General features: G+C 53.4%; 3 protein-coding genes across 3 annotated transcripts; 1 reads left to right on the top strand and 2 right to left on the bottom strand.

Moving 5' to 3' along the window:
* Positions 1–7206: 7206 nt before the first annotated feature.
* On the bottom strand, positions 7207–8634 carry GCG54_00002679 (mRNA cap guanine-N7 methyltransferase; the record flags this gene model as incomplete). The annotated part of the gene is made up of 1 exon (XM_045402764.1): positions 7207–8634. One exon carries the CDS (start codon positions 8632–8634, stop codon positions 7207–7209), a length of 1428 nt encoding a protein of 475 aa, XP_045269382.1.
* A 681-nt stretch (positions 8635–9315) lies between these two features.
* GCG54_00002678 (putative 26S proteasome regulatory subunit rpn7) lies at positions 9316–10893 on the top strand (the record flags this gene model as incomplete). Its single annotated transcript, XM_045402763.1, has 3 exons — positions 9316–9774; positions 9828–10639; positions 10695–10893. The coding sequence occupies 3 exons, from the start codon at positions 9316–9318 to the stop codon at positions 10891–10893; spliced, it is 1470 nt and encodes a 489-aa protein (XP_045269381.1).
* A 717-nt stretch (positions 10894–11610) lies between these two features.
* GCG54_00002677 (putative alanine aminotransferase) lies at positions 11611–13232 on the bottom strand (the record flags this gene model as incomplete). The annotated part of the gene is made up of 2 exons (XM_045402762.1): positions 11611–12662; positions 12725–13232. Coding segments are annotated over 2 exons (1560 nt in total), but the record flags the coding sequence as incomplete, so codon positions are not given.
* Positions 13233–15945: the final 2713 nt, after the last annotated feature.

Here is a 15945-nt window from a genome sequence, read left to right as displayed (position 1 = left end):
TCTTTTCTCACGACGCTGACTCACCAAATAGTTGTCCTACCTGGCGTTCGTTCACTTTACCTCCTCCCCGGGATTTCATTTGCTCCATTACGGAATTGCCCAGCTCAGGACAGGACGGAGGTGTGGACTTTTGGACCCCACCATCAGGAGACCTACCGAACCACTATTACGGACGGAGCCAGGCTACCAAGCTACCCAAGGATTCAGTCGCATATCGAAGCCACATTCATCGCGGATGGACCCAGGAAACATGCCGATTCAGGCCAGGCGGACACCAGCCGCAATAGCTCATCAAGCTGGTGCTAGTGGCCACCACCAAGAGTTCTTGACTATCCCTTCTGTCCAAACCGATGACAATCCGATCATCTTTGAAAGCGTGGAGATCGGACCTTCCCTAGAAATTTTCGGACCCCATAGCCTAAGCGACGGACAAGCCTTTCGCGACCGTGGCTGTGTCCGTTGCCCCGTGGATGTGATGGACAGCGATGGTGCTTTCCAGTCACGAATAGCTCACATCAACAACGGCGCCCATTCATTCATCACTCAAGTACTTGCGAACACTTTACGTTTGCAATTGATTCCTCTCCCGCCTAATCTTGGGAGACGTTCATATTTTGCCTCATTTGGTAAATGGCAGCCAACGCAATATGTTTCCATGGAGGTCAGAGTCCCTCAATTCGGCATCACATCGACAAAGCTCAGCGTGGGTGTGCTAGAGGAGGGTGAACCTTCAACTGGACCAGAGGTAACACTTGGTAAAGGCTTCATACAAAAGGCCGGAGCTTGCATCTTCTCGTGCGATGCGACTGGCTTAGGAGATACCGGACTGGGAGACGTCGGGACTGAGGAAGCCAATCTACCCGGTGTTACTCCAGACGTGGGTGAGCCAATATCAACCCGACTTCCGCTGCTTACTCATTGCGGAACTGGACGAACCCCGGTGCCAAATCCGGAAAGACCGAGCATCTCCGGGGCCGATGTGGGGCCGGTAGACTTCAGTCGCCTGGATCCGTCTGGCTGGCCCCGCACTGGCCCGTCAAGGTCCACCAGCGGAATCGCAGGTACTCCATTTACCACGGCTGTAGATGTGATGCAATCGTCTGCTCCTACATCAATAGCGCTAGAAGATCCGCCCGGGAAGGATTCCAAGGAGATCCTCGATGTTCCGACTCATCAAGGACTGATTGACCACAAAAACCATGATGGTCAATTCTTCATCGCCTGCCTAATAAGACCTCGCTTTGTTTGCACTGCCCCAGAAGATTTCCCTTGAGGTTCTACATAGAGGAGAGATATCCGATATTTTCGAAGAATTTTTAAAGAGTTTTGCAGCCATTGTGAAGTATTTACATGGTTACTGAACCACGAAGGCATGGTTGGACAAAAATAGGCGTTCGGTCACAAAAGGTTTGATTCTCGATACTCATGCTTCGCATACGAGCTAACAGAATTTCAGTATGAATCAAAAATGCGGATAACATTTACACATGTCGGCGCAGCATCGGGGTCCCGATTTTTGAAAGGAAAAAAGCATCACTGGAGTTGGTCACAAAGCATTCACAACTTGGAATATGCACAGACATATTCATGCTTGGAACAAATGAATGGTGTTCGGAGCAGTCAGCAGAATGGATATGGTAATCCCCGTATGCTAAGATAACTGCACATATTTTTGATCTCATTTCCAAATATGATTACAGGAATCGCATGCAGGTAGAAACAGCAGCTACCTGATAGACCGTGGAGGTGGGACTTCCTACGGGTGTTTAACGTCAAACAATCTCAAAGGCTTGGTGGAAATGCTCATGACTTCAGCATGTCGCATTGACCGAACATGCAATAACCTTGAACTACGAATGTATTCTTATTTGTGCGGAAAGATAGAATGCTAAGTTAATCAGCTGTAAGCATTTTGAATCTAGCCTGCGTTGCTCCGAGAATCCAAGTCTATAAAATATTACAGTAATGCATGTTTTGCAGAAATCACAACCGCCCATTATGCACCTTCCGTTGAAACGAAAACCAAACATCCAATTTACTCCCTCCCAGCCTATTCGCCAAATATGCCTATGCAAACAGACCACCGATCAGTCTAATTCGTCCGGACACCATATCATCGATTCTCCTTCTTGATGGAACCATCTCTCGGCTTTTTTATCCCATTTCCAGTACTTGTGCGCCGGATCTTCCTGAAAATCCTTCTCAAAGAGGCCATCTTCCCACTGAATATCAGAAATCGAGCAAGTAATGAAATCTAGTTCAACAGGTTTCGTCGGTGAGATTTGACCGAGTTCGGTCTTTTGTGTGGGAATGTGTGTAGAGTTGCCGGCTGAACGGCAGCTTTTCTGGAATAAAGGAAGATTTTGCTCCACGGCATCTCCCAGAGGCTGAGCATTGGCATTCTGGCAAGTGGCTGGCACGTTATGGGCCTTGACCTCGAACTGAGCTTTCTCAGATCGACACTGGGGTTCGAAAGAATCGGCCTGTGTTACTCCGACCGAATCCTGGCTGGTGACAGACGTGGAAGTGCTCCCCTCCACCGACTGCTCGCTACAAGAAGTGGCACTCCCTGTGACAGAAGGCTCAGAGGCAGAGTTCGGCAACGCGTTTAGCGCCCGGGGCTCGTAGCACTGTTGATGGCTAGAGCCCCGGCTGGTGACCTCACCCCGCTGTTCCGATTGCAGTTGCTGCAGTACCACAGCTTGGTAATGAGTCGAGAAGTTGTCTGTAGATAGTAAGAAACCAATGTTATTGAGGATGATGAGGATAAACACACTGTGAGGCATGGCATACTTGGCCAACGGTGGGGTCACGATCGTGGTGAAGGGGAGCTAAGGTAGGAGAGGGGTATTTTGATATGTAGAGCGAGACGATTCTAGCGTTTAACGCGGTTATGTGAGAGATTGATCTTGTTGTATTTATGAAGAGTTGTTGAAGATGGTGGTAGTGAAGACAACTTCGAATTTTCATCTAGTCCTGGCAAGGCAGCCGCGGGACATTATTATACGGCTGCCAGACGGTGAGAAAATTCTCGATGGTGAAGGAGTTCACCGACTGAATGTGTATGTTCGGTGACCGAAAAAAGATCGAACAGTCATTGTAAGAGATGTAGGGCACCCGTTGACCCTGAAATTTGCCGATTGTTGGTCAGCCGCATCTTGAAAGTGAGGCAACTCAGCTCAACCGATCGGGCTGTGAAGGTCGCTGATTGCATCACGCATATGACCTGCAATTGTAATTTACAATTTTCAATTGTCAATTTGGGGTTTGAGCACTTGGGCCGAAATACCATGCAGTAATCGAAGGCCAGTAGCCAATCGTGACAGCAGATGCCGCTCGTATCACGCGGGATAATGAGATCCCCATCCGATAGGGTGAAATTTGGCCAGAGCCTGCTCAACGACGAAGTGCCATGATGATTCTGATTCAGACATCTCCTATTCATAATGGAATGGGCGAGACAGTTGCTGAGGGTGGGATGTCCTCACGTGGACCAATCACACATGCATACGTATGTATGCAGGCAAGGGAGCATTGCGGATATCCTCTCTCTCAACTTGCGTCGTCACCTGCGGAGATTGATCTCAGCCTGCTGCCGGCATGTGTTTCCGTCGGCAAGGTGGACTGCATTGAACATGGGCAACATCCGATTTCTGTACGCTTACCACTCTGTTCGACTCCGCGCGAGGCATTCTACTCGGCTAGTGCTACTGCAGCCATGGGGTGAAATCCACTGCCGTTTGGTCGATGTCACCGCGAACCATACATTCCCGCAACTCTCGGCCGGTTGCCTTATACTTAGCTCACACCCAAAGGCTAATTCTTAGGAGGAGCCTTCGAATGAGCCTCTTTTATGCGGGTTGAGGCGAGAGGCCTCTGCCCTCCTCCACGGAAAAAACGCCCTACGAAAGAGCCATGCTACCTGTGGACCTTTGGATTATCATAGCAAAAGCACCTCTAAACTTCCAAAAGCTTTAGTTTTGGTTGTAATTGGGTTTTGGGATCTCATTCACCGGGGGCGCCATGTCATCCATTAAGAGAACTGAAATTGCCTAGAATCTCTCGTATGTTAAAGATCTCTCCCTAGACCGGGTACTTTTCTGCTTGAAGGCCCATCTTTTGTCAAATCCCGCCTTATATTTCCTGATCCTTGCACGATCTCATATCATGCTGTGAGATCTAGTGGGACCAAGGTCGTCTCGCAAGCCTCATTCTTCTCGCTCCTCCCCTAGGCCCTCTTCGTTACCCACAGTCATTGTCTGAACTCTGGTGACTGCCATTGCCTTAAGGGCATTTCATACTTCCAGATAAATAAGTCACGTTATTTTATTCACTTCTCCCACGCCACTTTCTCTTTGGCTCCCCGCAGGGTGCCTCTCGGTATCCTCCCAACCCAACCATCGACTCATACGTTGGAGGATGTACTACGGAGGAAAGTCTACAAGGAACACTTCTGACTACACACCGATTCGGGGGCCAATTTCAAAAGAGAAGTAGCCTCATCGTTGCCATGGGGAAGATAGGCAACTTCACTACAGATGGAAAATACGAGCAAATGCTAGCGAGGTGGCGGCGCCCTCGCCCTCGCAATCGTCCCCGATCCCCTGCTACTACCCCCAACTTCAACCATGCCCATACTATCCATGATAGCGAAACCAGAGCATCGGGCTCGAACCGATCGAAACGAACGCAACAGTCGAAACCCGCAAACCCACTTGGTCCTCAACCCGATCCAGCGCGTCGCGTATCGAAGAACACGAGACAACTTCCGACGCCGAGAAATATCACCAGCAACAACTTCACTGATTCAATAAGTAGTTTTGAAGGTGAAAACGATGACAGAACCCCGAAAATCAAGCTCAGCAAGCACGGAGAGCCCCATAATGGCCGTTTGTTCGAAGCTCTGTACGACTCTAGTCGACGAGAAACACTGGTCGCCCGGTCGGTTGTGAGAAGCCTGAACTTAGAGGAAGTTCCCTGGAAGCCCGGTCCTCACCCAGTACTTGTCAAAGATAATCAGGGGTCATGGATCGAGGTCAAGAAATTTGTGTTGGTTCGTGCAGATGTTCCCGAGCTGGGTCCCGTTGCAGACCTGGGAACATGCAATTTTGGCATTCTGCCAGACGATATTGAAGGGCTTGAAGGCACTGAGATCCTGGTAGGCTCGAGACTTCTCGAGCGTCTTGAAGTAGATTGTGGTTTATCTAGCCACACTCGTTCCCGGATCGATCAGAATGTCAAGGAACAACACTCCTTTCCCATGACCGCCTTGACTGACCCAGGGGAAGCAAGTAAGTATTCCATGCACCACCTGGCTCCTAATCATATCGCTGACTTCAACAGGATTTCAAGTTGGAGCAGGAATCCGGGCATATGGCCAGCAACAAGACGCCGCCTTGCTTCAGTTACCGACATACTCCCATTCGGCCTTCGCACCGACCAACACCGCCAGTGTCTTCGCGTCCGGTTTCTCTTCAAATGATGCACACCTCGTCTCAACTCCCAGGACATCGCTTTGCGAAACTATACCTGCACTCCTTCTACCTTGTGACGACATGGACCCCCTCCCTCAAGCTATCGATGAGAACCCCATAGGGGACTGGACAACAGAGGTTAACAATCCCAACTTCGGCATCGCACATGCAGAAGCCCCGGATATCCAAGACAGGATTGATCTTCGAGTTCCGAACGATCTGACATTTCCGCCCTTGGTTCCATATGGGGATGGATTCGACATTGAAGCTAGTCTGCGTCGGACCTTGGGTACGACCGCAGGAAGAAGTACGCAGCATAGTGCACCGTCTCTGAGCCTTCGCATACCGACTGTCAATCATCAACCAAATCGACGTCGGGTCACCTTTTCAGAGACTAATATACGACAAGTGCCTTCTCCAGTACAGAGCACAAGGTCATCTACATCAGCTCCTGCACCTGACTTTGGCTTCGGGAATTCATCTATCAACTCTAGTGGTGCAAGCTTTACCAGTGGCAGCCGAATGCAAATGACTTCTCAGGACTTGTCAATCCCCCAACAAATAATGGCACCTCTCCCACGGATTTCGTTTAATGAAGACACCGGCGAGTTTGATTTCGATTATCTCGCAGTAGACGACACAAGCGATGAACAGCCTGACCAAGGTCCCTTCCCCGGCTTCCAGTAAGCCGAATATCTGCCATCTACTCAGGGGATTGGCAGCCCTTCAGATGGCCACCGAGTTCGTCATCATTTGCTGACATCAATATCCTTTGAGGATGATTAAGCATACCATGGAGCTGGTATTCCCCAGCTTTCACGTTTCTGGTTCGCTACTTTAATGCAGCTGAACCAGGCAAATTGGCTGAGTGACTAATTGTCACTATAGCCCCCGTATTACGTTTGTTTACGTTTGTCAGGTATGGACAAACCCTTCCCCCAAATTGTACGACACTGGCTTTTCCCCAAGTATACGTGTTGTGGTTCTGAATCTGGAGTTCTAGTGGCATTGTTTGGGTTCTTCGCTCTGAAAGTCAAGGGGTTCCTACAGAACCCCCACGTTGAGCCGCCTTGGCGACAATGTGGTCTTGTTGGTTGGCATTCTTCAAGTGTTTCGCAATGAGTTGCCGAGTCGTGCGCTTTCTGTCTAGAATTCTTCACGGTTTCTTAGATGAGGCATGATTCTTTTGCTACGATTTTCTTTCTATAGTCTAGTACGCAATGTGTGTATAAAATACGATGTCCCGATGTACCATACGCACTGGAATATACACATGATCACAACTACTCTCCCATCAATCTGGTTTTGCTTTGGTATTCAATGCTTGATTATAGAGGAGGGGCCAGGTTCATAGGAGAATGCGTGGCGAGCGAAGGATTTGCTGCTAGGAGAGATGTAGACATAAATAACATCATCACCTGCGTGGGGTCTGAAGAAGCTCAACAGCAGCAGCACTCACATTAAGTGATATTTCTGGCAAAATGCATTAGCAGAAACAGATGTCTGCTAAGTATGCTCGATCCAAGATTAAACCGTCAATTGATCCATGGATCTCTATTTAACCCATGTTCTCAGAACAGCATGTGCTCCATGCATGTTTTGAACAAGCAAGTTCTTGTGAAGCGTGTGCCCAAAGTGGCCCGTTGATTGATGTAGTCTTGTGTCACACCAGACCTAGAATACCAAAAAAGCCGCGTTCACCCGCGCCGCAAATTATAGACATGCCTGCCTGCTAAACCTTGTAGAAACAGAATGCAGTGTAGAAGCTCGCAGCTTCCATCTCCTCCGGCGATACCAGCAACCTTCCGGCCCCGCGCTCCCGTACACCCATGCGCTCGCTCAAAGGGCCGAGCACCTCATCATCCTTCTCCGACTCCCAAATCTCCATGAAAGTCTTGTGGTACTGCAACTCCAGGTTGTAATCCTCAGCGAGGGCTCTGAGAACTTCCCAAGGCACCACATACTCGGGGACTTCTTCGACGGCTTCGTCGAGGAAGAAGTTGTACTTCCATCCAAAAGCAGGCCGGAAGACACCATCCTCAGGGGTCTTGCCAGGGAAGCGTACCCGGTAGATGGAGTTGCCCCATTCCGCAGATTGCTCTGCTTCTCCGTCCTCCAGTTCGCCTTCTTCCGGGTCCGCAGGCGGCTCCTCGGCAGCCTGCTTCTTCTTCTCTTCCGCCTTTTGATTGAACTCTCGCACGCGCTCTCCCAGAACGTCAGAGTTGGGGATGCAGCCGATCAAGCGACCTCCCTTCTTCAGCGAACCGGCTACGTTGCGAAGCATCATGCGGGCCTTCTGTTCCGTCTCGAAAGCGTAGTGCATGCAGAACATCATGCTGACGACGTCGAAGCCGCGACGGCTGAGAGGGTTGGTGTCGAAGCCGACCTGTCGAACGATTTCAATGTCCTCAACAGACTCGCCGTAGCAATCCTTGACCTGGAAGCGTGCCTCAAACAGCCTGGAAGACCGCCTGTACCCACCCCTTCCGCCTCTACCACCACCTCCACGACTTGCCATCTGGCGATAACGTTCTCTAGCTTGGTCGATACTGATGTCTGCGGGATCAAGACCGACGTAGAGCTCAACGGGCTGCGGCGCTTGCTGCCACTTGCCCAGATCACCTCCCTTTCCACAGCCAATATCGAGAACGAGGAGCTGGTTTTCTGTTGTTACGCCCTGCTCCCGAGAGCCAGGGGTGTGGTCTTCGTCCGGAGAGAATTTTTGGATGATGCAGCTCTTGATCCAGTTGTTGAAAGCGCGGAGCCCCTTGATCTTGCTGTCGGTACGTCTCCAGTCTCTGCCGCGCTCAGGGACACTGTTGTAGTGCTGAGTTACGACGTCGTTGATGTTGCGCTGGCGCTCGCTTTCGGCTTGGGCATGAGCTTGGGCTTCCAAAGCCTTCTCGCGGTCGAGGGCTCTTTGGCGGATGGCTTCTCTCTCTGCTTCGGAGATGCGAGCGCGAGCGCCGGGTCTCTTCTGCTTGCGCGGCTGCTCGGAAGGCGAGACCGCTCGTCTCTTGGCCGGTTGCAGTTCCTTCGCATTGTAGGGTTGAGGGAGTTGATCATTCTCGTCTTCACGTCTCTTGCCTTTCTTGGCCGGGGATTGGGATCGCTTGCGCTTTCGCGCGTCGTAGGATTCGTCGTCGTCGTAGCCTGCCATTGTATCGATTGGAGAGTAGAAGTATTTCCGGAATAAAGTCTTGCAGATCACCTCGAAGCCAAGGCTTCTGAAATGAGAATTGAAAGGGTGAAAGTCTTGTTGCTGTTAATGGCCGTCGAGGAAGAAGCTGAAAGATCATGGGCGCGCGGAACACTGAATGGTGCCAGGGTGAGGCGCGGGCCCCACTAAATGGTTGGCTCAGCTCACGGCAGGTGTGGCGCTTAGAAGCAGCAGGTGCTGTTCAATCGCTCTTTCCAATCTGGACTGGAAATAATCCAAGTGGGATTCCCACGTTTTTAGAAAAATATTCAAAAGGATATGCATGATGAGTCTTCCATCTGAAGGCTTTAAATGAGAAGAAGGAGCTTTCTGCGACATTTGCGCTTGCTTCTATTGTGATGCGGGTTGATGCTAGGTACCCAGGTAGGCAGGCCCAATACGTGTCGCACTGCAGCCTTGCTGGATTTACTAAGCTCACTCCCGCCAGCGGGCCAATCACGTCAGAGTCTGACCGGCCGCTTGCGGTTTGCAGGGAAGCTCCAGCTCCAAACACCTCCAAACAACGACATCACTCTTGCTCACCCGGTACCCAATTCCACGACCTCAACTTGCTCTCCCCGACCTCGAACGCCCGATTTTCCTTCTCTTTCAAAGTCCGCCGTCGTGAGATAAACCGCAAAGATGGGCTCAGATCCCCAGTACGCAAAGTACCCCCTCCTCCCCCTCGCCCAACATGTCTTCACCCTCACAAACGCCTACGCCTCCCGGCCATCTCAACAAAACGCCGCGAAAGCTCTCAACGATGCCATCACCGAGCACAAGATGGCACCGCTCTACCGGTACCTTGCCCATCCCCTCGAGGGCATCCTGAACCAGCTCGGTGAGGGCGGCAGCCAGACACCCGGCAAGCCACTGAGTAGGAAGTCGAGTTTGGCCGGCATGATCGCCACCAAGAGCGTCCCCACCGCCGTCAACCTGCCCTGGGACGAGGGTCGTTACCAGGAGCTGAAGGCCGATAACGACCGGGAGTTGGAGGAGTTCCAGAAGGAGGAGGACGAGGCTGTCGAGAAGGCCGGTGAGACGGAAATCCAGGCCGCGCGGGGGAAGCGGGCGGAGTTCTGGGCCAGAGTTGGTGACAAGGTGTGTTACGTTCTTCGATGAATTAATGACGCGCCGCTGATAATCCTGGACAGGACCGGGCGATTGCCGCATACGAGGACGTTTTCGAGAAGACGGGTATCCTGGGCACCAAGATCGACCTGGTGCTCGCAATAGTCCGAATGGGTCTCTTCTACGGCGACAAGCTGCTTGTCAAGAAGCACATCGAGCGCGCAAAGACCCTTGTCGAGTCCGGCGGTGACTGGGACCGTCGCAACCGCCTCAAGGCTTACGAGGGTATCTACTCTCTGACCGTGCGATCCTACAACAGCGCCGCTCCCCTGCTGCTCGACAGCTTGTCTACTTTCACCAGCTACGAACTCTGCACCTACTCCTCCCTCGTCGTCTACTCCGTTCTCGCGGGATCTGTCTCCCTGAAGCGTGTCGACTTCAAGAGCAAGGTCGTCGATGCCCCCGAGATCAAGGCTATCCTTGGTGATGGAGAGGACAAGCTTCTTGCTTTGTCAGGTGCTCTCAGTGCCGGCCCCGGCGCCGACGACACCATGCAGGACGCCCCGGCGCCTTCTGCTGCCACCAAGACGGCTGTCAACCTGACCACCCTCGGAACGAGCACCGAACAGCCCGAGGCCGAGATGGCCATCGACTTCTCCCCCCTGGCCCAGCTGGTCACGAGCCTGTACAACGGCCAGTACAAGTACTTCTTCCAGGCCCTCGCCCAGGTCGAGGAGAACTTCCTCACGCAGGACCGCTACCTGCACGAGCACAAGAACTGGTTCATCCGCGAGATGCGCCTGCGCGCATACCAGCAGCTCCTCCAGAGCTACCGCGTGGTTGGCTTGGAGACGATGGCTACCGACTTTGGTGTCACCGTCGACTTCCTTGACCGGTATGTTTTGTCGCACGCGGATCTTTGTTCGACACAATGCTAACATCTCTTACAGTGACCTCGCCAAGTTCATCGCCGCCGGCCGCATCCCCTGCACAATCGACCGCGTCAGCGGCAAGGGCGTCATCGAGACCAACCGACCAGACGACAAGAACAAGCAGTACCAGGACGTTGTCCGCCAGGGCGATCAGCTCATCACCAAGCTTCAGAAGTACGGCCAGGCTGTGCGCCTAAGGGGCAGTGAGCGTGCATAATTGCGCAGGGGACGTGGATGCTGAGAGGATATTGCCGATGAGAGCCGCAGGTCCTTTTTTTACCCAATTTGACCATCAAGGTCGGTAAGGCGCAGAGGTAGAAATCGCGGCGGCGAATAGAACAAGGGGTGAGCAAATGTGTGCTACTACGATAACTCTGTATGATACCTACGGATAGACGGGCCAATATGAGCAATCTTGGCTTCGCCACTGTGTCCTGGTGCTTTGTGACATGTGTGCTTGTCCCAACTAGACGTGATTTCTGCGAGAGTAGCTTCCCCGGAGGCAAAGTATGGAGCGGGATATGTTCTATTCTCGCAAGCTATGCTGAAAGGCGTCATGAACCATGAAATCACCCCATAAATGTCCCCTGATATGCGAAACGATGCGCCAAAAAGGCAAGACGGCCTCCCTGTCTTTCTCCAAATCATAGCGTGCAAATCATTCTCTTTTTTTCTTGGTATTTGAACCCTCATCTGTCAAACCATCGTCCAATGGACTGTCTGTCTACGACGTACTTCTAATAAGCACGCGCTCAATGTTCCCAAAAGAAATCATTGGCCCAAGCCGCGCTCGCTGATATGCTTTTGCTGCAAGATCGTCTCATCCAATAAAGCGGCTGGCCCTTCCTCGCACCTCCCCCCCTATTTAACCCTTCGCCCGTAAATGGTCGTCAAAAAAACACAGGTTTCGTAAGATGCTCACGCACAAACGCGCTTATTTGTACTGCGCAACAAACTCCTTGTGGAACTTGATGATGCGGCCGACCCAGTCGGTGCCGGGGGCGAGGAAGGTGGTGCGGAAGTGCAGGGTGCCCTCCTTCTGGCCGAAGCCGCTGCCGGGGACGACGCAGACGCCGGTGGCCTCGAGCATGCGCATGCAGTAGAACTCGTCGGCGGTGCGGCCCTCCTTCGCGGCGGCCTCGGCGGCCTTGGCGGGCAGCTTGATGGTGGGGAAGAGGTACATGGAGCCCTGGGGCTCGCCGCACTCGACGCCCTCCATCTGGTCGAAGGCCTTGTGCAGCGCGGTGGCGCGCTCCTTGAGGCCGTTGAAGATGCCGTCGTACTCCTTGCGGTACAGCTCGTAGCTGGGCTCGCCCTCCTTGGGGGGGTTGACCATGAGTTCGACGATGCACTGGCCGATGACGGGGGCGCAGAGGGTGATGGAGACGAACTTGTAGATGTTGGCCTCGACCTCGGGGTCGAAGTTGACGAGCTCGAAGTAGCCGCCGCGGTGGCCGCACTCGCCGACCATGCCCTTGGAGATGGAGTGGAGGGAGGCGAGCTCGACGCCGTCGTACTTGCCGGGGGTCTCCTTCTGCAGCCTGCGCAGAACGGACTTGAAGGAGTGGAACTTGCCGACGAAGACGTTGGTCTGGTAGACCTCGTCGGCCATGACGACGAGGTTCTTCTCGGCGGCGAAGTCGTAGACGGCGCGGATGTCCTCCTCGGAGAGGGACGCGCCGGTGGGGTTGCCCGGGTTGATGATGACGATCGCGCGGACATCGGTGCCCTCGCTGGTGGCCTTCTCGTAGGCGGCCTTGATGGTGGCGACGTCGGTACCCCAGCCGGAAGCCTCGTCAAGGTAGTAAGGCACGCAGGTGGCGTTCAGAACGGAGAGGGTGGCAGTGTAGAGAGGGTACTGGGGAATGGGGACGAGGACACCGGTTGTCGGACCGGAGCAGATGATGTGCAGAAGGGTGTTGACGCCGGAGGAGGCACCGCCGGAGAGGTAGAGGTGGGCGGGATCGGCGGGGAACCCGTCGCGGCCTGCAGGAGAAATCTTTGTCAGTTATCATGTCTCCGACATGAAATTCAGTCACAAAACTCACGCTCAATAAACTGAGCAATGCTCTCCTTGATCGCGGGGACACCAGCGCTGGCACTGTAGGCGCCGACAGAGCCGACCTTGCTGAGGAGCCATTTGGCGCGGGTGATGACGTCGGACTTGTATCCGAGCTGGTTCAGCAGGACATCCTCGTGCTCGAGCAGCAGAGGGTTCTCGAGGAGGGAGACGACCTGGCGGAAGAAGGTGATGGGCTTCTGGTCGAGCTGCTGGGGGTTGCCGATGTTGGCCGAGATGACGGCGTCAAAGGGCAGGTCCTTGTCGCCCTTGGCCAGCTTCGCGCGGTACTCCTCCGACTTCACGGCGAGCTCGCCACGGACGGCGTACTTTGCGGCGACAACATGCTGGTTGATGTTGTCGGCGTTCAACCGACGAGTGGGCGTGGAAGACATGGTTCGATGGTGGGGTGACGAACGAATGTTTCTGCTGCTCGAGAAAAGTTGCGCTCGGGATGGCGGGGTATTGGAGAGGAAGATCTTAGGGGACCGCGGGGTATCTATGTTAGAGTCATATAAAAGTTAGATAAAGGGCTTCTACCACGGTAACTGTGGAGATTTGATAGCGAGAGGAAAACACCTTATGGCTACAACCCGGCAATAAGCGGAGCAAAAGTAAAGAGACGATGTGCAGATGTGAAGAACAAACAGACCAAATTTTGAAGGAGGTCTTTAAGAAAGCTGGTGTGCAGCCACACTAATAGCTTTTTATTGTCCTCCTCCTGTTCTTCAACGAGGGGGAGAGGCAAGCAGTAACCCCCGACACCGAGCTTGGACGCGGGGGAGCTACCTACTACACCGGATGGACACCCGATGGACGGTTCTCTTCTGTGTTATTGATGGAATAAACGGGCAGAAGGAAGAGACAAGGCAAAATGGCCAAAAATCAGCGCACTTCCCTCCCGTCATCGTCCGATGCAAGACATTGATCTTATTCAATGTCTTCAGGGAGAGCCATGGGCAAGCTAGTCGGGCTTCCAATTAGGGACTGTGACACTGGGCCACGAGACACAGCCCTGCATCATGGAAAAGACCGGCGGGTTGAGTTGGACCTCTGACGGGACTCTTGTGTGTGGGAGTGTTTGCCCCTCCTTGGCCATTCCCGGCAACGCCAGCACTTGCTGGCTAGTCGCGCGTTCCCGACGGCAGACGAAGACGTGGATCAGACCCGGCAGTGGTTTGGTATGGTTTGGTTTTGCTTGCCTCGCCTTCGGGCTTGGGTTGCTTCAAAGGCCTGTGTCGGCCTGTGTCCGAAACCGGTGATCGGTGTGACCAGGGCCCAGCCAGGCCTGGGTCTTCAGTCTTGACTGGAAGTCCTAGCGGCTTCCGTGAGGGCATTTCAAGATGGCAAGCAACCAGTGGCCGAGGGGGAGGAAGATGTGGGGTTCCACGTGGGGTCCATGGCCTTGGATCGGGACTTGATCGTTGATCAAGAATACATTGTTTGCGCAGTGAAGGGATGGTCTGCAGATGGCGTCTAAAAAGACAGAAAAAAACGGGGTGCAACTCCTTCAGCTCGGGGGAAGCCGCGCTGGAGAGCCCCGAGCTGAAGCTCCCGTCCAGTCTCTCTTGCTAATGTTTCCGCCGCCTGGCTTCTCCCGAAGCTGCGAGCGAGCTGCAAGCTCTTTGCACTGGCCAACCATGCAGCACCGGTAGCACCAACGGGCAGCCCAGGGTTGGGACTTGGAGGAAACAAATATAAAAAGATGAAGCAGATCGACAAACAGGAATGGACAGAAAGAAAGAAAAATGTGGAGAGCTTCAACTTCAGCTTCAATCACATTGCAACGTACCGTTTGATCTGTGACTGCTCATCAGTCTGACTTGGCCTGCCGCCGCAACGACCTGTTTCCCTGGCGCTCCCAGCGACCTTGCTGTGCCGCCAGCCACCCTCCGCGCCGCTACAGTCGAGCTCATCGCGACAATCGCTTTCGGAAGCGGCTTGTGAGCTCTGTACCGCTGGAATGTCGACACTGGATGTCGCGTTTGGTGTACAGCCGTTTGCAATCGTTCGGAACACGCTTGAAGTCGAAATAAGGCGACTGGCAAAAGTCTAATGAATAAAGAATATTCGCGGGGAAACTGCGTTCGTTCGCTGCGGCTGAGACGACCAAATATCTGATTCCCCCGCGCGTTGTCTACAAAGAAGAAAGCATAGAAAAGAAAAAGAGTCAAAAACGGAGATTGTGCATCCTAACGCTGGAAGCAGGCAAGACAAGAGGGACGTCCGTTGCCCTTTATTTGCCCGTAGTCGCTCACCCATTTCCCATCACACCTACTCTACCTGCCCTTACTCCTCCTCCCCGGTACCTTACCTTCGTTGAGAGACACCACCAGCAGGTCCAGACATCTGCGAGATAAACCTACCTTCCTGGCACACTGGTTTTGCCAGGCTGGGTCGCCGACCTGCCCGCCGGCCCAGTCGGGGGTCCTCGCGATAAACCGCCCTTAACTGCGGGCTTGACTCCGAATGGAAAGCTGGGGGTGTGGCATGCAGGGAAGGTCGCGCAAACACTGCCAAAACGGCCTGAACACACACTTCTCTCTCACCGCACCAAGGCCACGCGAGCTACCGTACAGAATAAGCCCAAATGTGGACGTGGTAATTGGTTGTCAGATAGATGTAGGCTCAGCAGATGGATGTGTATCCTGCAGGAATATACGCGAGAGAGCACCCCAAGGACATGATCAACCCGTCTTGTGCCAACATTGAAAGCGAAGCTCACGCATTGCAAGTCTTTACGGATGCCTCCATGAGGATGCCGCCGTCCGAACACACCGGTGCGGCGGGCGACGGCCCCTTCGATGCTAGGACCCTGCAAGCTCTGCCAAAAGTTCCAGGTCCCGGGTGAGCTATTGATGGAAAGGCTCCATCGACATCTGCAGAGACCCTGAAGGTCCACCGCCCACCTGCCTCCGTTACTCGGATTCCAGACTCAAACGTGCTTCGGCGACTGGTGAATTCGGCCGTGATGTTTGGCGCCGTGTCCCGCCGCATCTTCGCACCCCGTCAAGTCGCCATTCTGATGCCGCGTCTCACCCCTCTTTGCTTGGCTCCTATGAGAAGGGTCACTTGATTCGCATCGTGCCACAAAGTCAATCATCCATAAAAGGTACCGAATATTTGTAGGTAGAGAGATATAATTAGTTGAGACATTGATGTAGACTTCACCCGCAATCGGGCCGGATGGCCACAGTTGGCCCCAGCTGG

Source organism: Colletotrichum gloeosporioides (genome assembly GCF_011800055.1).
Source record: "Colletotrichum gloeosporioides strain Lc1 chromosome Unknown consensus_13, whole genome shotgun sequence".
Taxonomy (NCBI): Eukaryota; Fungi; Ascomycota; class Sordariomycetes; order Glomerellales; family Glomerellaceae; genus Colletotrichum; species Colletotrichum gloeosporioides.
Note: the sequence above shows the minus strand (reverse complement) of the source record. Positions and strands in the feature narration are given on the sequence as shown.